This window comes from Carlito syrichta, unplaced genomic scaffold, assembly GCF_000164805.1.
Source record: "Carlito syrichta isolate Samal-C Ts95f unplaced genomic scaffold, Tarsius_syrichta-2.0.1 Scaffold155284, whole genome shotgun sequence".
Lineage (NCBI taxonomy): Eukaryota > Metazoa > Chordata > Mammalia > Primates > Tarsiidae > Carlito > Carlito syrichta.
In genome coordinates this window covers 284,544-308,824 of record NW_007099380.1, presented here as the reverse complement: position 1 = coordinate 308,824, position 24,281 = coordinate 284,544, and the positions used below count along the sequence as shown (strand labels likewise).

The following is a 24,281-nucleotide window of genomic DNA, read 5'->3' as shown; positions in this document are numbered from 1 at the left end:
TCCCCCTTCCCCCCCATAGTTTCCCAGTACCATCAGTCATTTTCTCATAGTTTTGCATTGGATGTTCAAGGTCCATTATATGAGTGAGAACATGTGATATTCGGATTTTTGTTTTTGTGAGAGGTCACTCAGTATTATAGACTCTAGTTCCATCCAGGTTGCAGCGAAATTCATGATTTTGTTCTTTTTTATGGCTGCGTAGTATTCCATCGTGTATATGTACCACATTTTTTTAATCCAGTCCTCTTTTGATGGGCAGCATGGTTGTTTCCAGGTTCTTGCTATTGTGAACAATGCTGCGATAAACATACGTGTGCAGGTATCTTTTTTATAGAGTGATTTGTGTTCTTCAGGGTATATTCCCTGTAGGGGGATTGCAGGGTCATATGGAAGGTCAATTTTTAGAGCTTTTAGGAATCGCCACACTGCTTTCCACAGAGGTTGCACTAGTTTACACTCCCACCAACAGTGTAGAAGTATTCCCTTTTCACCACACCCTCTCCAGCAGCTGTTATTTTTTGAGTTGTTGATAATTGCCATTCTGACTGGAGTTAGGTGGTATCTCAGTGTGTTTACATCTTATTTTGGTTATTCTTTAGAACAAGTTTCTACATGCAGGCTTACTAGGTTAAATGGTATGAACAGTTATGTTTAGAGGCTTGAAGTAAGTTGAGTTTTCCAATGGTTGTGCTGAGGAATACTTTTGCCATTACCGTAGGCAATGTCATTACTGGGCATGTGGCCCTTTCTCACCTTTGTTCTCACCATATTTTACCTCCATCTGACATCATCACAGATTTTCAGGATGTTTAAGTTTATCCCAGGGAACTCAAGTGGGGTAAAGATCGGAATAAATTTCATGAAGATAAAACTGTTGAATTCTAATGTGATCCCGCGCCCTTCTCACTCCCAAAGCTCCGGGTCCTCTTCCTCTTTCTGAAAGGAGAGGCAGGCTCCATTCTCAGCTCAGCCATTAAGCACATGGGTGAGCAGCTTGCTCCTGGCATTCAGTTGCCCACCTGTGTTAAATAAAATTACTTTCATGGTTCCAGGGCATCATTTGTAGATGAGTATATGGAACCTGGTGACCCAGAAATGTTAATTTTCTTTAAACTGGTGAGTAGATAACTTCAAAGAATGACCCAGTATGACAACCAGTATGGTTGTTTAATGAGCTGGCCCCTCATGGGGTACAAATATGACATTTCTGAAAGCTGTGCTTTTCCTTTTTCTTTTCTCCTCCCCCCACCTTTTAGTTATTACTATGTATGGTTGAATGCAATTTGAAGCCAGGCAAATCTGAGAAAACTAGACTTTAACTATCATTGACTTGAGCGTTCTAGACATCTCTAGCTTTCTCCAAAAATTGGCACCATTATTTAATATAAACAAAAAGTAAAAACTTATAACTTACTACAGGATTATATTTTGAGTAATTTTTAGTCCATTTTGAAAGTATATTGACTGTCAGCACTTCAGCAGCCTCTGGGGATTACATTGGTAGTCAGTTGGAAGTTTCAGTTCATTTGGCTTCAGAATTTGGGGCATTTTTCCTCTCTGAAGTGACTTGAGGTCTTCAAGTAAGACTACTAAGCTCTTTAAGGCATTTTTTTTTAAGTTGGGGTCTCACTCTGTCATTCAGGCTGGAGTGTAGTAGCACCATTACGGCTCCCTGCAGCCTCGACTTCCTGGGCTCAAGTGATCCTTCCACCTCAACCTCCCAAATAGCTGGGACTACAGGCGCCTGCCACCACACCAGGCTAATTTTTTGTTTGTTTGTTTGTTTTTGTTTTTAATTTTTATTTTTGTAGAGGCGAGTTCTTGCTGTGTTACCCAGGTTGGTCTCAAACTCCTGAGCTCAAGCAATCCTCCTGCCTTGGCCTCCCAAAGTGTTGGAATTACAGGCATGAGCCACTGTGCTAAGACAGGACACTTTAAAAATTTTAAGACTGTATAAAGTACTAAAAAGTTATAAACATATGTGTTCAATATATAAAATGTAAAGGACAGATGGAAGTTGAACAGATAAATATTTATGGTGACTAGTAGGTGACCCAGTTGCCTCCTCAGAGGACTAAAAGTGTTAAAGCGTCTTCTAAAACACCATGCTTTGATGGAGATTTGGGACTGTAGTATTAAAATCGATCTTCCGTCCTCATCCTCCATGTCTTGGAGGCAAGGGCAGGTGGGATTGATTTGAGTAGGCAACCCTGGGACATGCTTCCTGGAATTCACCAGTGATGCTAGTTTGAAAGAAGAGCTGCCCCAGGATTGTGAACTGGCAACAGAGATGAGGACGCTTCAGTGCTTCCAGCTGACGTCTCCTGCAATTACTAATTTCTAGTCCCTGTTCCTCTTTATTCCATGTAGGATTAACCCGATTGAAACTGACATATGATGCCTTAGAAGTTGGAACCGTTCTAGTCATAGGACCTAGAGGGAAAGTTTGGGGTACAGTTCCATATATGAACAAGGTGGCTTTTTCAGAGGTCAGAGATCAAAAACTTGCTGAGGTTTTCCCAGGACATGAAGAATTCTGTGTGCTGTGGTGGAAAATCCAAAAGCAGTCTGATTATTATATTGTGCTTTGGCTGCCAGCATGCTTACTCAGGCCCCAAGCTTCCTCAGCACAATCTGAGATGGAAATTTTCCGATCAGATTTTTTCCTATAAGTCTTAGAAACCTGGATTTGAGTCTATTATGCAAACCAGGTTTTTTTCTTTTTCCATTTATTTGACAAGCAGGTCGCCTTTGAGTCACTCGTATGGATGGCCTTGATCTAGACATTGGCACACGTTGAAAAGGCACCCAAAAATTTCTTATTTTTGTTTGGCCCTCTAAGAAGATTAGTCTGTTCACAGTTTTCCCTGTGCTTCTACCTCTTCTTGTTCCTTACCTGTCCGCTCATCTTCTGAGTCTCTCCTAACACATCTCCAGAGTTCTAAGTCTGCTCTGCTGGGTCCTTACCACCCGCCATTCCTTCGCCCCTGCCTCTGTGAAAGCTCGCCCCTTCCCTGGTGCCTAAAAGGCCTGCCTTCTCTTCTCATTTTCCCATGAAGCACTTCCTGAATTCCTCCAGTTCTTTGATTAACAGAAACAGTTCTATGTGGTAACAGGTATTATTCCTGTTCCATGAACGTGGCACAGAAGTCCAAGTGCAGATGGACAGCCAGAAAGAGTCAGATGCTGCATGTTGTCTCCCCAAGACAGAACCTCCTGGGAGGCAGTCACTACATCTTTGCTTCTTCAGTTTACTACACAGAGGACAGTGCAGCTCTTGACACATGTGTCTAGCAAATGGTTTTTGATTTTCATTTAAGAATAGATCGATAGCGTCTCTCTAGTTAGGGCAGAAGCCAGCTATGTATTCTTTACTTGGAACTTAAATGTGTAGTCCCTCTGAACATGCTGAGGCCACTAGGGTTTAAAGATGTGGCTTAAATGTTAAAGATGCAGAGGACATGTCAAAAGATGTTCTGTGTGGTGTTTTCAATCACTTGGAACCTGTACCAGCTAATTAAGATCATAACCTATTCCTTAATCTTTCATCCATATGTCCATGCACATGTTCTTTCCTTCTACACTTGAACCATTCAGCAGGGATTTACTTGGCAACTGAAAGCTCATTCGTGTCTTATGAGTTGGTATGGGATGATGTCAAGAGAAAAAATTATATAAAAGTGTGTTAAAGTTGGCTATGAGGGGGAAGAAAGAGGTAAGCAAACACAGCTGCTTTGTAATGAAAATTAAAGGTAACCTCAGCCATGATAAAAAGGGTATGTATAATAGGATTCCTTTTATATAAAATTGTATGTGTGTACATAAATAATTCCATGGAAAGAATGACTGTCACATTCTCACTCATAAGTGGACCTTGAACATCTATCGTAATACTATAAGAAAAGGAATGACAGTAGCAGGAAACTATGGGGGGGCAGGAAGGGGAAGGGTGGTGGGATTAATGGTAGTCACTATCTGTCTGGGGACGGGGGGACACCCCTTATCAACAAGGGTGCCTGAACGATGCATATTTGTGTACCTAAGCCTTAACTGTACCCCACAATTTTAAAATAAAAAATACACTTAATAAAAAAAGAAATAAAAAAAGAATGACTATCAAAATATTAGTAATGACTAGCTCAGACTGGTGAAATATCAAGTAATTTCTACCATTTATTTTTATGTTTTCTACAATGTATGACAGCTTTCAATTGGTATATACATAATAAAACAATAAAGCTGCCATTGTGGTGAAAAACAGTTCATGAAGTATCTACTATATGACTAGTCTCTGGATATCAATGTAGTAAATATTCACCTGAGTTCTTCCTTTTACTTTGAAGACACATTAATAATCTTCAAATGAAAATCAGTCTGAACCCTGGAATAGTAGTGACAAGTGAACACTATGCCTGTCAAATTCTGTAGCAAGATTCTTGCTCAAGAATCTTACCTGAAGCTCTCGATAAAAGGGCTTTGGCCGTGAGCTTGGCCTCATAGATTCATAGCCCCTTCAGTCCTTGTGTCTTGGCTAGAACAGGAAAGGTAAGGCAATGTCTCTGACCTTAGCCAATCATTTCATTATGGAGTTGGACCAGGGTCTGGATGAGTCCATGATAATCAATTGTGATCATGGAAACCCCATCTAAGAAAAAATGTTCTAAATCCAGCAGGTCAGAGCCAGCCTCTCTGCATGTGAAAGATCTCACAATCTATGTTTATTGACACAGAAGGTGGTTTTAATTACTCTGAAGGAATTTCTGGCATGTTTTGCCAAAGCCAGTCTTAAAATGTTTAATCAGTGGATTAGTGACTACCAGAACAATTGTACATGGGAGCAGGTGGTCAAGTGTATCGCAGTGAGGCTGTTCATGACAGAGCATGGGTACATTGTATCACTGAAACTTAAACAGGAGAATGCCACCATCTGCTCCTCAGATGACCTTAGCTTTAGTCTGAAAGTCTTGATTCCCTCTTTGGTTTCATGATCTAAGCAACCTTCATGTCTTCCATTTTTGGTATACTGAAAAAAGAAACTTGGCAAGATGATCTAGAGTCAGAGTTTGAATGGTTAATCAAGCAATCCATTTTTTTAGCCCCATAACCAGCAACTTGAAAGAATAAATATGCTTTTCCAGATATAGGCCCAAAGAAAATGTATACTTAGAAGAGCATGATCTTTGCTTTTGTTTTACCTGTTTGTGAGGACCTACAAAATATTTTGAGAAAAGAACTATAATAGGAAATGCAGGATGGCAGATACCTTGAGAGGAAACCATAGTCCACAATCAGTGTAAAGTCACTAGAAAAATTGTCTTTGATTTTTGTGTCTGTGCTCTTAAATCTCTTGATTGAATCCCTCCAATAAGATGTAAAAACCTCCTGCGCTTTTGGGAGGCTGGGTGAGTGGATTGCCTGAGCCCGCGGGTTCGAGACCCGCCTGGGCAACTTGGCGAGACCTCATCTCTACAGTAAAGCAAAAAATCAGCCGGGCGTGGTAGCGCACGCCTGTAGTTCCAGCTACTTGGAAGGCTGAGGCAGAAGGATAGCCGGAGCCTAGCAGGTCGAGGCTGCGGTGGCCGGGAGCGGCCACTGCACTCCAGTCTGGGCGACAGAGTGAGACTCCAACTCAAAAAAAGAAAAAAAAGAAAAAAAGATGTAAAAACCATCAGTAGTACCAAATACTATCTTTTCTTCATCTTATCAAGGTGAACTCCAGATGGGATTTCTTTTTTCTCCCTACATAATAACATCCTTCACACTACCTCCTTCCACTGCTATTCTAATCTTCATATATCAGATTCTGTTCTCTAATGTAGACAAGCAAGGGAGAATAACTTGGCACTTTGAAATTTGAGTTGGGACCCAAAGGTGTCTTTGATAAAATACACTGTGCCCCCTTGTTGAGCTGCTGAGAGTGTTTGTGTACTGCCCATTGACCTAGTCGTTTGGTGATATTCTTTGTTGCTTTCACAGAAAAGTTTCTCAGGGTATGTCCCATTGACATGTGCTGATCTGGAGGATTTGCCAAGCTTTAAAGGCTCTTTCCAATGGCCTTACTGTTAATTCTTAACTCTTACTCTTTCTTAACCACCAAAACAACTGAGCAGATAGTTCCTCATATTCTTTGGTACTGTAGATAAGTTAAAAGAATTCCTCTTCCTCTTGCTTTTTAAACTAGTCCATCAGTGAACCAATTTGGCTAAACAGGTTGATAAGTTAGCTGCTAAGTTTAAGGCAAGGAAGAAGTTGCATAAAATAGTAAAATTGTCTTCCACTTGGGAAGAGGTTTTATATTTCCCCAAGGTATTGTCACAGCTCTTATCTACTATGCACCAAAAATATGAAGACCAACTTTTACTTATTCTCATTTTTTCATGAGGAAACGGAGATCCCATGGAGCGAATCACCTTCCCTATCATCATATGCATAGCTTATGGTGGAGAAAAGAGGTCATCATATGCATAGCTTATGGTGGAGAATCTCTGAGGTCCAGAGATTCTGACTCCTAAGTAGTGTACTTTTCATGATAATTAGAGTGTTAGGTAAATCACCTTTCATTGAACTCCCAACTAGATGAAATCTTACAGTCTTGGAAAAAAAGTGCTCATTCTTGCTGACTCTCTGCAAGACGCTGACTACAGACACACTTAGCACAAGGTTGTTCTCTGGGTGGCACAACGTGGGATGCCTTAGGCCTTTGATTGCTGGTCTTGGGTATGAGATGTGTCTCCTTTCTAAGGTCACTCATTGTTACTCTTGCCAAATGGAAGGGTCTCTGGGGTCACATTCCTGGCCAGTGGTGTAAGCCTTGAAGACCTAGGATGTGGTGATTACAAAGGTGGAGAAACCAGTGGATTGAATTCTATTTCATGACTGTATACTGCACCAAAATATCTAACTCGCAATTATCTGCCATTGGGAACAAGTAGGAAAATGCAGGAAAGACATTTATCCTCACCTACACCTTTCTTATCCCCAGAAACACAGTGAAAGAGCAGGGAAGCTACATTTACTGAGTGGTTTTTATGTACTATGCTTATCTTTGGCCTTATTTCTATTGAACTATGCAAGCAGTGAAATTTTTAATGAGAAGATGGGCTTATTACTCAAATCCTCTAGCTGAAGTTGCCCATTTGTAAAATTGGGACAATAATAGTAGCTACCTTCTATGGTTGTCGTGAGGATTAAGTAAGACAGTAGTTGAACTGTGACTGGTTCAGTCCCTGACACAGATTAAACGTTCAGTAAGTTGTTAGGTTCTTTAATATTTCCAGAAGAATTGAGTGTTCATAAGTATTTTTTGCACTGGACTATATATGCTTCCTACTTTCCCAAACCTAAGACTCCTGTTTAAAAATATACTTCAGTGGTGAAGAACACAGACTCTGGAGATAATGGCATGTGTCCTGCTCCACAAGTCTTGGTCCTTGGGCGAGTGATTCAACCTCTCCAAGCCCAGAGGGGCCTCATCTATAAAATGGGGCTCTCAATGTTTAACTTGAGAAGGTCATTATGAGTATTAAATACAACAATGCATGTCATGTGCTGGGGACAGTCCTGGGTGCATCATTCGTACTAATTGCTAAATAATATTAGGCTGCACTTTCATGAATACTGGTACAGTTCCCGATAGGTCTTAAAATGTGTCTGCTGAAAGAAAGTTGCTTACAAAACAGGATAAATAAGTCAACAGCCCAGCCTTAGTCTTTGATCCAATATCAGTAATGGCTTGTGGCGATTTGGTCCCTTTTAAATAATAAACATAATCTTTGGGGTTGGAATCTTGTGAAAATCTAAACCAACTGCTGCCTTTTCTGAATATGGAATAAAGCGCTGAGGAAGTAAAAATCCATTATCTACTTCATAAATATCAGTAGTGTCGTTGTTAAAGATAATAGCTTTAAGATATTAAAAAATTAATGATGATAGATTAATTATAAACCTCTCTCTGTGTTAGTAGTTTGTTGAAGCTTCCCGTTAAGGTCTATTTTTTTAATCTTATGTCTTTATTTTTAGTGTTTCTTTTATATTACCTTATTCATGGCTTCTCATGGAGTAAAACCCCATACCTCTGAACACTTCCAGAGAAAGGGAGACATTTCCAACTGGTGAGATGACCTGCTCCTGCTTCTGAGTACTTCCAAATGTGTAAAAGTTGTTGCACACCACAGCCATCTCTCCTGTTTGGCCCCATGCTATAAAGTCTTACCGAAAGTACCTCATGTCCTGTCCACATGACCCTCCTCAACTGTACGAAGATAGCTCTCCCGACCACTGCAGCCTCCTCAGTCTCCCTAGATGCTACATAGCAGTTATTTTCAAATTCTAATGTGAATTAGAGCCACCTGAGGTGTTTGCTAAATACAGACTTCAAGGCCCACCCGTAGGGTTTCCAATATGATGGGGTCGGAGAGTTTGAGGCCACACTTTCCCAGGTCCTGCTGCTGCTGGACCAGGGCAGCACTTTGAGATCCCGTCTATGTCTCCACAGTCTGAGGGCAGCCCACTTCCAGCAGAGGGGCTGAAGCACAAAGAGACTTTGAAGTGCTGATTGTGTCACTTGGTTAGCCCAGATTTTGACAGACTGGGAGTAGTCTCACCCAGAGAGACTGTTGGGGGTGAGGGTGGAGTTTATGGACATGCACCTGAGTGTTACCAAAAGTTGAAGCATCACTGCCTCCTGGAGTCTGGATCTGAACCCCATGTTTGTCACAGGAGCCAAGGGAGAACCCAATAATGAAGCACAATAATGAACCATGAATCATCCAGATGAGAGCACCTGTGGAGATAAAGGTATTAGCATTATTATTTATATCTACTATTCCCAATAAAATAGCAATGTAGAAGTGTTGAATAGATCCAGTTGCTTAAAAGTTGTTCTGCAGGACCCAAATAAATCAATTCACATTTTAAAAATTAAATTAATATGTATATGAAGCATTGGTTGACTTATTGTTTTAAGAACTAAGAACACATTTTTATCAAATATACTCAGAGATGATACATTATGACTGGCTATAAGCTAACAGGAGAGAGAAGATTGGCTAGACAGAAGTAGAGCCTGTATTATTGATACTAGAGAGGTATGTCCAATAGGCCAGTGAACAAGACAGATATGTTAACTGCTCAAACAAAGAAAAAGAGCTTGGGGTCAGGAGGTAAAGAGAGAGACAGTATGGGCATTGTATTTTGCACGTAATGAAGAATGAAGAGCCTTACTAAATGGGTCATTTCCAATGAGAAAGTAGATCTAGAAATCACTGTGTAGGGGCAACAACAACTTTTCGCTGGTATCAAATGTTCTAAAACCCTTTCGTGATCACACCTGAGTAGTTCTACTTGGCTGGGATGAGGGTGAGGTAGCATGAAGACTGCTACTGCCTTTTTAATTCATTTTTTGACACTGTGTGTGGTGAGGCTATTTAGTTTTCCAGCCTCCACGTCTGGCTGCATTTTGGGGGCCTGAAAAACAAAATTTAGTACAAAAGAACTATATTTTGATTTAAGAAAAAGAATCATCAGAGATTCTCCCTTGAGATGATGCTTGTAACAGAGGTGGCTTTGTATCCTGATCAAAGAGTAAGACATTCACAAGAGAAGAGCTCCCTTTAATAAAAGGGATGAGGGGGGAAAGATTCCAAGCAAATATTTATCATAGAGCTAACAAAATTTAAAGGTCATCAAAGATCAAAAGGGAAAGGAGCAAAGAAAAAGTGTATGTGAGTCCCCGTGTGTGTGTGTGTGTGTGTGTGTGTGTGTGCGCGCACACACACATCTCTGTGTGTGCTTCAGTGGCCCACAGTGGAGATGTGTGAGGCGCAAGTGTCCAAAAGGAACTGGCAACCTTCGTGTGAGATGTTCACATGAACCCCATGCAGGTGATAATTCTGAATGTGGTTTTTTTATAGATGATGATAAAAGAGCAGGGTTTATTTTTAAACAGTACCTTGGGGTGTTGGTGGGATGGGGTGGAGTTCAGCTCTTCCTTTGCTGTAGAAGATTTATCTTTAACTGTCTGGCTTAATAAAGTGTTTATATCTGTTGTAATTTCAGCGTACCTTTTTTCCATCCTGCCACCAGGTAACATTTGAGTGTGTTCCAATGTCGTATTGGTTGGGGTTTGAGTCTGTTTGCTTTGTCCTTGACAATGTTATTTTGATGAGATGAAACTGGATTGACTTTGAGTGGACTTCCCTAGAGCTCCCAACTTCTATGTCCCATACTCCTCCAAGAGGGCAGGAGAAAGGAAAGATTGAAGTATTTTGCTATTTGGTCACATATTATGACCTGTGTAATATATCAAGACTCAAAATTTCTAAAACCACAAGAACTGCAAGTGAGAGACGGTTCAGAGTCAGAATTGTAAGAGCTTGTTGTGAGAAAGAATAGCAAGGATGAATGTCTGTTTCCTACTGTGCCTTTTCAAATCCAAATGTTTCTGAAAAATTCTTTCCAAGTGCAAAGACAGTGCCCTTTTCAAAATGTTTAGGGCTGGTAACTGTGTGAGCATTGCACATGGCTTGGTGAATAAGTATGAGGCATGTATATGTGTGTGTATGTGTGCCTGTGCTTTTTTTTTTTTAATTTTAAAGATGTGGGATACAATTCAGGGTTAGGTATACAAAATGTTCATTATGCAGGTACCCTTGTTGATGAGGCATGCCCCTCCCTCCCCTGGCAGTTTCCCCCAACTGCCAATCCCACCCCCCTCCCCTGGCTGTTTGCCACTACTGCCAATCCCTTTCTTATAGTATTATGATAATTGTTCAAGATCCGCTTATGAGCGAGAACATATGGTACTCTGTTCTTTGTTTCCGTGATAAATCACTGAGTATGATAGACTCTAAATCCATCCAAGTTGCTGCAAAGCCCATATGTTTGTCCTTCTTTACAGCTGCATAATATCCCATTGTGTATATGTACCACATTTTTAAAATCCAATCCATCTTCGATGGGCAGCATGGTTGGTTCCATGTTTTTGCTATTGTGAGTAGAGCTGCAACAAACATGCGTGTGCAGGTATCTTTTTTAAAGAATGATTTTAGTTCCTCTGGGTATAGTCCCAACAGGGGGATTGCTGAGTTATATGGAAGGTCAACTTTTCAGAGTTCTTTCAGAAATCACCACACTGTCTGCCAAAGAAGTTGCACTAGTTAGCATTCCCACCAACAGTGTAGAAGCGTTCCTTTTTCTCCGCATCCTTGCCAGCATCTGTTGTTTGTTTTATTAATGATGTGCCCATGTTTTAATAGAATGCAGGGGCCACTTCAAGATGTCATTTTCACAAGTTTAGCCACTTTCTTCAGAAATGGAATCCATTAGAATTTGGTTAGAATTGCCTTGATGAAGACAGGTTAGTCAGTGGGTACAAATTGAGTGTTGGATAGAAGGTCTAAGTTCTATGTTTTACAGCAGAGTAGGATGACTATAGTTAGCAACAGTGTATTGTATATTCCAGAGTAACTAAAAGAGAGGACTGGAAATGTTCCCAGCACATTAGGAGTGATACATACAGGCGACGATATCCCAAATACTCTGACTTGGTCATTACACATTCTATGCATGTAGTAAAATATCATATGTACCCCATAAATATGTGAAATATTATGTATCAAATAATGTGCCCCGGTGAGAAATAGTAATTTAATATGTGTCATCAGATTGGTCTGAAAGTCTGGCATCATCCTTTTGCTAAGTACTGACTGTGTGCTTACTCTGTGTCTGGTGCTGTGTGCTGCACTGCGGATGCAAGAGGGTGACACACAGACTTGGTCTCTTCTGTTTAGACACCCGTGGGATAGTAGGGATGCAGACAGGACAACAGGAAATTATGTAAGCTGAGAAGTTCTGTGATGGGGGAGCACAAGGGACTGTGGAAGGATGTAAGAGGCTCATGAGGCAGAAGACGACCAGGTAGACCTGAGGGATGAGGGGAGGGGTTCAGGTGAAGGGAAAGAGGTAAAAAGTATTCTAAGAGGAAGAACAGTAGTCAGAAGACAATGGGAGAATCCTACCTCAGTTATGTAGCAGTTGGGTGACTTCAGGAGAAGGTCTACCTTGGATGTTTGGTTTCCTTTCTCTCTGTGGGAGATGGAGACAGAAACCATAGTGGTTACTGCTTGCACTGCTGCTGCTGGTGGAGAAAGAAATACATAATAGCAGTTAATATTTATTGAACACTTATTATGTGCCTTGTAGGATATTAAGTACTTAACATCTATTCATTTCCTATTAGGGTTTGGCAATCACCCTATGAGTTAGGTACAGTCTGTTTTACAGATGAGAAAGCTGAAGCTTAGAAAGGTTAAATGACTTATTCAAGGTCACCCTGCTATTAGTAGTAAAGCTAGGATTTGAACACAGACAAGTTTTATTTAGAGCCTACATTTCTCCACTGTTACTTTACTGTTCCTAATCTAACTGTTTCATGTGGCTGATGTGAAGATGAGCAGGATGATTGATTTGAAGAGGATTTTAAACTGCATGGAACTCTAACCTTTGCCATGCAGTTAAACTGAGCCATGTGTGGCGGCTAGCCCAGGAGAGCAAGTGAAGATGGTGCTATCCCCTGCCTTGTTGGCAATTCCTTCAATTCCATGGCCTCAGCACGTTAGTGGTCAAAAGTGGCATTCGCTGAGGGACAGAACATCACATGGGATGGACCATGGATTTGTTCCCAATGGCAATTGCTACGTTAGAGGTCCGTAGACTGACATTCCTAGAGCGTTAATCTCTGCGAATCACTCCGTGCCCTTCTGTGGCTGCTCAGCACAGAATGCAGTGGAGGCTTGGCAATCATCCAGTTCTTTTCAAGAATCTTGCCTCCTAATGTGGTTACTCCAAAGCTCTGATTGCACTTTTAAAAATTCAGGATCATCCAGTTGGCCTGTGTATACCTAGTCTCTGCCTCCACTTTTTGCCACATGGAATCTTTTCCTGACATTTCTGTATTTCTGATAACTCCCGGTGTGCTCCCTGCATTTATCAGGACTCCAGTCAGCCATTGTGTTGTGAATCTGGGACTGACTGTCTCAGTGTCACACAAGCAGGTCCATGTTGCTGGCCAACCCTGAGCAGCCATTGGGAATGACAGAGGATGTTTGGAGAGAAGTGGGCACACAAAAGAGTGCGCTCTCCTCTACACAGGAAAAGACGGACCAGAACAGCAGTGAACCCATATCGTGAATTCTTCAGCATCGCACTTCAGTTCCAGAAACTAACTGTTCATTTGTGTGAGTGCTACTCAAGGCCCCATAAGAGGGCTTCCTCTTGGAAGGCAGGGCTATGTTCAGATATTCAAGGAAAGGCAAACAGTTTCATGTATTAATGGTTACTAATGACCTGTAATCAGGCTATGATTTGTTAGATTAAAGACAAAGACACAATTAGTTTATGTGTTTGGGAGTATGAACAGAGGAATTTGTCAGTCTGCATCGTTCTTCTGTCCTGGAGACAGCAGGAGCACTGGCCTTGCACTGTGGCATTGGCAGCTTGGAAGACTCCCCACCTTTTGGACACCTTGACTCCTCACAAGCCTGCAGCCTTAGAAAGGGTGAGGGAATGCTGCTCTTGGTGCTTTCACTGGGGCTTTCCTCTTGGTGAGCAAGCCACTGCAAGTTTATTTTCTCTCCACTCCTCTCTGCTCTCATACTTCAACTGGTGAATTTACTCAAAGCTTCACCATTCATTAAGCAAACACATAATTATTGAGGGCCAGTTATGCTCCAAACACTATCCTAGGCCTCAAGGTTGATCATGGTTAGCAAGAAGCCCTGACTCAGTCTGCAAAATTTATACCCTCTCCATGGGTGTATTAAGATTTTCTGTGTCAGTAACTGCTGCTTGTGTTACTTATCACTAAGACCAGAGGGGGAAAAAAAAATCTCTTGATTGAAACAGATGCTCTGCTGAGATATGCATCTGAGAGAGCAAGGCACTTGGATCTTCTGGAGACATCAAAACTGGCAATAGGGGTTTATAGTGACTCTTAGAAAAACTATCCCTTGTGTTTTGCCTAGTCATTTATTTAGAGTAAGTGAATACATTTAATCTGTATAGAAAACCATGCCATAGATCCTTTAATGTCAGAAAAAGCAAAAAAAGTAAAAAGCAAAGACTGTGGCCTACTTGGCACCATGAAGTAAGGATGCAGGTCCTCTCGGGAGGCATCTGGGTCACTTAAAATCACGATAAGGCCTTGGAAATGAGCTCACTCACAGAGAGCCTGGTTTCTTGTTAGCACGAGAACAGTCGGCAGTGATTTTACTTACTTGTTAAGAGTGTGGGCTGTCCCCTCGGCTTGAGAGTGAACACCTGTCTTCCTTGCCTAGGGTGTGCCCCAGGCTCTCACACTGGGCCTGGAGTATAATATACCTGGAGTATAACAAACATGTTCAGTAGGTACATGTTGGATGCTGAATGAAATCCGGCATTTGGGGTATTGCAAAATAAAGCAATATTGCTTGGTGACGAAGTGATCTTAAGGGGCAGGACTAGTAGATGGTCAGCACCACAGTTGCATGGGATTGTTTTTCCATGTCCCTTTATGTCCACTTCCAGGTAATATTAATTTTGCGGGGTTTTAAAAAATTTTTTATTTTAAAATGGTGAGGTACAGTTCAGGGTTAGGTATACAAATCATTGTGCAGTTACCCTTGTTGATGAGGTATGCCCCCCTTCCCCAGGCAGATTTCCATTACTGCCAATCCCACCTCCCCATGCCCCCACACCCCTGCAGTTTCCTGTTACTGTCAATACTTTTCTCATAGTATTGCAGTGGTTGCTCAAGGTCCACTTATGAGTGAGAACATGTGATACTCAGTTCTTTGTTTCTGTGAAAGATCACTCAGTATTATAGACTCTAAGTCCATCCAGGTTGCTGTGAAGTTCATGATTTTGTTCTTTATGGCTGTGTAATATTCCACTGTGTATATGTACCACATTTTTTTTTATCCAGACCTCTTTTGATGGGTAGCACAGTTGGTTCCATGTTCTTGCTATTGTGAACAATGCTGCAATAAACATATGTGTGCGGGTAACCTTTTTAGAGAGTGATTTGAGCTGTTCTGGGTATATGCCCAGTAGGGGGATTGCGGGGTCATATGGAAGGTCAATTTTTAGAACTTTTAGGAATCGCCACACTGTTTTTCCACAGAGGATGTACTAGTTTGCACTCCCACCAACAGTGTAGAAATCTTCCCTTTTCGCCACATCCTCTCCAGCAGCTGTTATTTTTTGAGTTATTGATGATGGCCATTCTGACTGGACTTAGGTGGTCTCTTAGTGTGGTTTTAATTTGCATTTCTTTGATGACTAGTGAGGATGAATATTTTTTCGTGTATCTCTTGGCTGCTCGTATGTCTTCTTTTGTGAACTGTCTATTCATATCTTTTGCCCACTTTGTGTAATGGGGGTGTTTGTTTTTTTCTTTTCGGCACACTTGAGTTCCTTGTAGATCCTAGATGTTAGGCCTTTGTCAGATATACAGTCAGCAAATATTTCTTCCCCGTCCATGGGCTGTCTCCTTGCTCTCTTGATGGTTTTTTTGGTTTTGCAGAAGCTTGTCAGTTTGATGAGATCTCACTTGTCTATCTTATCTATTATGGCATGGGCACTTGGGGTTTTGATCAGGAATTGGTTGCCAGTTCCAATTTCCATAAGAGTGTCTCCTGCATTTTCTAAGATTCTTATAGTTTAAGGTTTTACATTTAGGTCTCTGATCCATTTAGAATTAATTTTTGTGTATGGGGATAGGTAGGGGTACTGTTTCAATCTTCTGCCTGAGGTCAGCCAGTTTTCCCAGCACCATTTACTGAGTAGGTTCTCCTGTCCCCAGTGGTTGGTGGTGGAGGCTTTGTCAAAGATGAGTTGTTTGAGAAATTGAGGTTTTGTTTCTGGGATCTCAATTCTATTCCATTGGTCTATATGCCTGTTCTTGTACCAATACCAGTCTGTTTTGATTATTGTAATTCTGTTTTTCAGGGATGATGGGGTTTCTTTTACTTCTTTTGGCTCAGTCTTCTATTCTTCTCTATGTGGATCCTCTGACTTTGTTCAATTCTGAAGCTGGACTGTGGGTTGGGGGCTGTACTTTTTGCAGTTTTAAGATTTAGTTGAGGGGGAGCTGTGATTCAAAATCTATCTGCAGATTCCAGTATCCACTGACAGGTGTATGGGCACCCTGGAAACCACTTCCCACTGCCTTACAATCTGTCCATGAAGGGGGTGTAGATTTGCTCCCTGGAAGCAAAATGAGATAAGAAAAAGGAAAAGAATGGGAAAAGGAGGGGACGGGGTAAGAGGAAGGTGGAGAGAGAGAAGAGTAAGAGGGAAACAGACATACCAACTAACAAATGAAAAGAGACACAAAGACAAAAAAGAGATACAAAGACAAAAACACTAAAACATACAGATAATTATACAAACACACAATCCAACGAAAACCTCCCTACTGATGTACTCTTCCCATACACAAACAGGAAGTCTAAAGAAAAGAAAAAAAAATCAATTAAATAACAGAAACAAAGCAAGTACAAAAACATTATCAAAAACAGAAAGAAAGAGAAAAAAAAACTGAAACAAAAATGACAAAACAAACAGAAAAATAAAAATGAAAACAAGGAACCAAACGTGCTCTGAGGTCATTCCTGTAAGTCCAATATCCTTTCAGCTCTGATATCTAGCTCTCCCCGCAGACTGATAGGGTTGCTCTTAGTGCAGGCTGATGTGCTCACAGCTTGGTTCAGATGCCCCAGGCCTACTGTGGGAAGAGGGTGGATCACATCTGGACTCACCTGGCTTGCTGCCTGTCAAGTGTGCCACTCAGATCTGTCCTGCATCTGATCCAGCATGGGGGAGGGTCTTCTGACCCTCCCAGTTTGATGAGATTACCTTAGGTCCCAAGTTGGAGGCATGGCAGAGCTGGGCAGGGCAACACAGCTCTCTGCCTGGTCCTGGGACAGAGAAAATGACTGTAATCAGCATCTCCTCACCAGGCATGGGCCTCCTCTCTAGCTCTCCCCGATCCTCTCTCTCCGCTGATCAGATCCGGGGCTCCAGCTGATCCGCTATGACAGGTAATGGTGTGGGCCAGGTGCCAGTCAATGAGAATCAGCTGAATTCGGCAGGCTCTTTTCAGGAGAGTCCTGCGAACGGCGGATGATCTTGCACACCTGTGCTCCACTCTCAGGGTGGTAGGGTCTTGCAGTCATTCTCAGAGGGGGGCCCCGGGTGCATGCACCCAAGTATCCCCTCAGACAGATTTTCACTGCCCCACCAGCGCACGCCTACTCACACAGGGAGTCTTTATGGACACTTGCTTTTGCGGAGACTCTCACAGTCTGACCTGTCTGGTCGCCATCTTAAGCTCCACCCCCAATATTAATTTCAATCCATTATCGACCCAAATGATTAAACGGACCTCAGATTTATTTGGAAACTACTAAAGCTTAGCAATGACATTTCTTATACTCATCCCTAGGGTGTCCAATCAAATTCCTCGTGTGAAGTGACATATTTTTCAGAATCTGAAAGGGGACTTTAATATTCAGGAAAGTCCTGACAATAGTATGGATGAACAGTGTGGTCATTCTTCATTCATTTATTTGATAGGTATTTATTTAACACTTATAGTGTGCCAGGCATGGGGCTAGGTGCCAGGTGTATGGAGTGACAAGGTCCTCTGGGGGAAATATATTATTTTTAAAAATTAACAATGAATGTACAATTGCAGTTGTGACACACACTCTCAAGGCAGAGTTAGTGCTGCTCTGAGAGTGTATAATAAAGGGATTATTGAACCCAGCCAGGGAAGGCTTCCCTGGTGAAAGAATAATTGCTAAATTCTGAAGCCATAATAGGAGCTAGCCATGCTGAAGAGAAGATGGGAGGATGACCTAAGCAGAGGGAACCACCTGTGTGGGCCCTATAGCAGCAGCAGTCTAGCGCATGTGTTCCGAGAAGCTGAAGGTGCCCAGTGTGTCTTGAGTCCCCACAGGGTGGACATTAGACAGAAGTGACATCTTGCAGAGCTTTGAAAAGGTATATGAGCTCATTTTGCTTTTTTATCCTAGGAGTAAAGAGAAGCTGTTAAAATGTTTAAATATGGGAAATATGAAGGGCAGTGACCAAATTTGTCTTTCAAAAATATCATTATGACAGCAGTGCAAAAAGTAGACGGGGAAGGGCCCGGCATCAATTTAAGGAGACAAGTGATATAGTCGTGTAAAACTTACATAAGATGACACAGACTCCACATGAAGCAACACCCATGCGGGAGAGTCAAGATGCTCCTCCGTGGTGTAATAGACTCTTTATATTCCTTTGTCACCTACATGCACTCATCCAGACAGCAGCTAGCATCGTGATGCAGAGTGTCACACTGGAGCCGGGTCCCGTCCAGTTGATGCGCTGCTTGGGCCCCTTCTTCTTGGGCTCTGCCCTCCACCTTCAGAGGCTATGCTCAGGACCTGTGTTCCTCCCCGAAGCATGAGCTAGGCTTTTCTGCTGTGCTGCTAGAGTGATCCTCTGTATAAAGTCTAATCGGCATGGCTTTGTGCCTCTTTGTCAGGAACTTTGAGAATGTATTAAGACATTACACTGGGTAGAAGCTCTATTTTGACAATGATTTTGCCTATTATCTATTTTAATAAATGTAAATTGCTGTGGAGAAACAAACCATTTGATGCCACTTGAATCCTCTTTAGGAAAGCCTGAATCCTTTCTGTGGTGGCTTAGGTGTATTATTGCCATTTTTCCCTTCACGGAGATGAGTAAAAATACTTAAATCAGACCTTTGATAGTGTGTCCTCTTTGTGCCGTTGCCCTAATAAATTGTTGTGATTTCAGGCTTTGAATTTCATGCTTTGTAACATTCGCAAATGTAGCTGTAGTCCCTTCCAGATTGAGATGTGGGGTGAGAGCGAGTCAGCATATATCACACATGCTACACCCCTGCACTCTACCTGGAAAGTGACAGTGACTCAGGCCCTACTGCCTTTGAGGAGCTATAGTCATTTCTCACTGTTGGAGTGAGAGTTTACTAATAAGCAAAGGGAGCACATTAGAATGCTCCATGTGGTCATGATTTGGAGTTGGAGGCATCAGCAAGAACTCATGTTTTACTTTATGTAGGTACAGATATTACATATAGAAATACTTATGTGGACACGCATGGGTTTGTATAGATACATATATTCTTTCTGTGTTGGCTGAGGGAACCTGAAAGAAATGACTTCTTAGTAGCAACTGTCACCCAGATATCAATTTCTAAAGCTGTTCTTCAATAAAAGGAAGCAGGAGTCCTTGGAGAAAGGTCTGATGCTACTATGGAGAAGGCAGTAAAGGCAAATTTGGAGCCTCTTAAAGAGCCAGAAAATAAGAAAGGACTAAAAAGGAAAAAGCAAAACAACTTGCATCAATGGAGGTATGTCAAAGGTACCCAGAAACCAACTGAAAGAGCTCCCGATGACCACAGTGGAACAATTTGAGCAATAAAACAAAGTAGCATTGGGTGACATCCCAAAGTATAAAATAAATATCAATAAATCCATACTGATATAAGCACATGACTGAATAAATTAATAAATGGGAAAGGAGGAGAATGTCTGTCATGCAGAACTCTAGGAAGTTACACGGATAACACACCCTCAGAAGCAGAGTGAGTGGGCATCACTCGCTGCCCCCTGGTGGGGGGGAGGCTGTATATAATGGTTCTCTCTCAGAGTACAGGGTGTTTGGAAGAGAAGACCTTCTCCTGACCAAGATCTGATATATTATAGTTTGTAGTACCTGAGCCATGTCTAATATCTGCGTGGGGTACAAATACTGTAAAATAATGTAAGAATTTTAGGCAGTGGCTTTGAGACTTGTACACATTTTCCACTCCCAATATATACCCCCATAGGTAGATTGGGAAAAAAAATCCACAAACACTAAAATTAGATTAACTCTGAAATGCTGAGGAGATAGCTTGTAAGTTTGAGGGGAAGACATGCAAAAACATCAACCAAAAATGAAATAATCGTAAATTATGGTATGATGGAAACAAATGAGTGGTTGAGATAGTGGATAACCATGGTGGGATGACTTTAGGTGGTTTCAGGTGAGGTGACATAAACTGGGAGGGAGATAAAGGATGAAATGAGTCAGTCACACTGAGAACTGTGGAAAGCATAGGTCAAGTAAAGGAAATAGCATGTCCTAGAGCCCCGAGGGTTGTGGCATGTTGAAGGAATAAAAAGGTGAATGTGGCTGAAGGCTGACAAGGGACGGAGAGCATGGTGGGAGATGAGGCCATAGAGGTGAGCAAAAACTGGATCTCGTGGATGTTGTAAACTGTGGTAAGGAGTTGGAATATTTTTCTAAGTGCGTTGAGATCTACTAAAGGGGGTTAAGGGGAAGGAGCTTGTTGATTAAGAAGACTGCCTGAACTTCAGGGCACCGTGTAGGCTAAAGACAAAACTTCAGTACATGAAAGTTGGAAGGAAGTTAGTTCTGCATACCTCACAAGGTTTTTGAAAGAAAGTTGGAATAAGGTAGGGAAAGTTCTGGAAAGACAACATAGTGATCTATAGATGCAAAGTGCTGAAAAGAAAAGAAGCCTGGGTGCTAAACCCAACTGGCTTTGTTGATCTACTCTTTGGAAAGGAATTGCATATTTTCAGCGATCAGGGTGCTTTCTGAATGGCATCTCAAATTTGTTTTCAAAAATTAAGTTGTACAGAATGGAGCTAGGCATACAGGTCTTCTGCCCTGTCTGTGGTTTCTGGTTTACCAGGTAAGTGGTTGGCTGTTCCTGAGATGAATACTCGCAGATATGCAGTGACAACTTGCTGGGGGTCCTGCCAGTAGTTTGTGTGTGTGGAGAAAGAGCAAGAATCCAAGGAGCCCAGGAGCGAAGACAACCGTTTATTAGTCTGGCATTCTGGAATGTTTTAATATGTTTTTAAATTCATTATCTCATGGTCATGAAAGCTCTGTAAGACAGATGAAGCAAGAACCATCCCCAAATTACAGAAACATAAACTGAGGGTTTGAGAAAGGAAAAGTTAGTTTGTGGCCAAAATAAACAATGAGATTATATCTTCTAACTTGTACTTTTTTCTCTCATGTGAGAGATCACCAGTGAGGTTTCCAATCCTACACCAATCTTTTACATCTCCTTTTAAAGAAATGTATGAAATAAGGTCTAAACTCTTTGGGAATACACATCCCTTGGGGCTATTTGAAACTTGATCTCCAGTAGTCTATATCAGTATAGGGGAAAGAGAGGGTGGGGCTGTTTTATGTTATAACTTATTGATAAAGTAATTTGATTTTAAGCTCCAAAGTAACCAAGTTTATGTGCTTCTCCTTGAAAAGTGCTCAGTAGACTTCAAAGTGTCATTAAGAAAAAAATTATCGAATTCAAGGCCCAAGCACCAAACCTGACACTTGGATAATTTTAAAGCATTGGAAGAGAAAAAAAAAAAAAAACTGCACTTAAAATTATTTTGATATAAGCTACGCATTGGAAGTGTAGGAGCCAAACCTTCTAACAGTTGGTATTTGGCTTGTAATAACAGACAAGAAACATGGAAATATTTTTTCAAGTGTGTTATTTTTTTTTCATGGGATAATGGTTAGAGTGTCATTTTTTAATAAATTATGTAAATAGAAACTTGACCCTAGTATACTTAGAATACAGGCTCTTAAACTTTTAGGGGGTCGTGGGTGTAGGGAATAATCAGGGAACCCTTTAGAATCTGATGAAAGCAACAGCTCCTCTCCACAGGGGAAAAAATGCTAAGAAATCCATAAACATACAGTAGGCCATATAATTTTAGAGAGATCATAAATTTGCATGAAGTTCATCACTCGGTGGCTGACCAAGCACTTTAGATTGAAGAAGGTTGAGGTGGACACTGCGCAGAACTGACTGAAGATAGATGTGTGGTCCGTAAAGGGAAGAAGTTGTGCTCCCTGCCAAGAAGGGAGTATGGTTGCTCTGGCTTCACAATGGGGTGGCCAGGAATGTGAGTGGAAGTCCTTTCTCAGAGGGCTCACCTCGAAGCTTGCCTAGTCCAAATGCAATTTAGAATTTAAAAAGCTTTCTGATACCAAACCTCTTTATTACTAGTCTGGTCTGCTTCCATTTCTGGGTAGTATGAGGGGCAGTACCAGCTGTCTGAGCTGTGATTACCTCTTGTCCATAAGGATGTTTGGGAGGTGGAAATGGGAGATTGTATTTGCATTTATTCCGAGCTTTTCTCTTTTTTTCACTCTTTCATGTGTGTGAGATGGGGGCAAACAGAGCTGGTTGTACTGAACAGCTCCTTTAAAAACTCTACAGTGATATAAAAACTAATTATATTTTACCCAAGAGTAGTTAATGCTACCTTTTGGATGAGATGGAAGTCAGGTAAAATTTGTATGAGTGAATAATGAAGGAATTCAGAGAGAACTATGTGCATTCATAAAGAGAAGGCATTATTACAGCTGTCTTCAGCTCTAAGTTTTGGTACATATGATCTTTATGCATGGAGAGAATAGAAGACATTAAATAGTCCTCTCTAACCTCCAGAAGTCTCAGCTCAAATCTCACTTTTTTCCCAAAAAAACCTTCTTGACTATGCCATCTCTTCTGAAACCTTACATTAGAGACTTTAGTTCAAAATGTAATCCCTGAAATACAGCATATTGGTCACTATTGTTTAATGCATGATTGTCTTGTTTCTTCTCCTTGTTCAGCCTCCCTGAGGGCAGATCTTACATCTCTCCCACTAATGAGTAAGCTCTGTCAGATCAAGGACACATTTGTTTCTTTTATTACTCAAATCCCATCACAATGTCTCACACATTACCGGCAATGAATAGATGATTTTGAATGAGCAATTCTAATATTTCAGAATCTTTCATTGCTTTGATTTCTATGCTATATATACCATATTTGTTGGCTGGTAATTGGGGGGAAAAGCAGTTTATTTTTATTTTGTATAAAAACAAATTGGAGTCAAAATAGGACTATTTGAAAGGGGGTAGTACTGTTTGAGACTGAGTTATGAAGTCTGACTGCCATGGCTGATGGACCTCCAAAAACACTCTGGGTATTTTAGGAGTGTCTAGATTTGTGGAACTGTCTGTGAGTTTTATTTTTAGTTTTGTACTAGGGCTGTGCTTTCCAATCACAAATTGACTCAAAGGAGAGATTAATTTGGTTGTTCTGAAGACAAGGAAAAGAAACTAAAGTTTGTTAAGTAACTACTATCTACAAGGCACTGGGCTTTACATATGTTATCTCATTTAATTCTCATAAGAACCCTACAAATAGCATTGTATTTCCTTATTTTAGATGTGAAAACAGATTCTGAAAGGCAGCTAACTCACTTGGACTTTAAGCTCAGTAAGGACAGTTTCTGGCACTGAGGACTTGTATTCAATTAGATGTTGAGTATATCCAAAGGTATACTCCAGCAGGCAGCAATTGATCAAGCCTGAGTTTGAAACCAAAGCTGTTGGTACCTGAAGCCCATCCTCTCCTCTAAATAGAAACTCATGGGGAGGGGGAACAGAATCAACTTTGTTAACTTTTCATTTTAGCTTTTGCTCTTCTAGCTCAGGTGACAGAAGACCCAAGTTTTCAACATTTGGCCCCACACATTATTATCTTCTGTCTACGCTATTTGCCCAGATATGATGCTAAAGATAAACTTGACTTCCTGGCAACAACTCAGAAAGTGGTGTTAGAACACGCTCTTCCTAATCCCCGAAGGAAGCAAAAATAAATGTTTGGAAAGAAGAGTGACTAAGTTGCAGAAATGGTGACACTGTTTGCATTCTATGATCTGCCCCCTGGGAAGTCAGGGATAGTGACTGTCTAAACACAGCCAAAGAGCACGCTAGACCTTTTATCACGTTTTTTAATCCTTCCAGTTTGCAGACTTGTTTTTAAAGTAAACCTGACTCACCAAGTTGCTGATTATTTAGCATGGTCAGCAGGTTTAAGAGTCCTCTTCTTAGGTAAAAATGAGAAAATTTTAAATTTCACAGGGACAAGCTCTGGTTCTTACACTTACCTTCCAGTTGCCACAAATACATAATTCTTAACGTTTTAGAAATGCACATACATTTTAGGAATCTGTTTAAATCCATACTTTTTTGACTTGACTGCATAAGTAATGTTATCTTTTCTGCCACCTCCACCAGATGAAGTAGACGAGGCATGTGATATCTCAATGAATAAGAGGATTCTGTAGGGCACAGTTTGAACCAACTCCCAATGAATTGATAGAGATGGAGGG

The 24,281-nt window shown here is 41.2% G+C and overlaps 1 protein-coding gene across 2 annotated transcripts in view; it reads left to right on the top strand.

Annotated features, from left to right (window-relative positions):
- LOC103252361 (serine/threonine-protein phosphatase 2A 55 kDa regulatory subunit B beta isoform) overlaps nt 1-24,281 on the top strand; it is a 281,419-nt gene that overhangs the window by 13,344 nt on the left and 243,794 nt on the right. Inside the window, exon 2 of one of the 2 annotated variants that reach the window (XM_021709060.1) lies at nt 8,719-8,796. The exons of the other annotated variant lie outside the window; for it this stretch is intronic. Coding sequence (XP_021564735.1) covers nt 8,760-8,796 — 37 coding nt within the window. The 5' untranslated portion in view covers nt 8,719-8,759. The remainder of the gene's footprint in view (nt 1-8,718; nt 8,797-24,281) is intronic. 2 annotated transcript variants of the gene reach the window in all.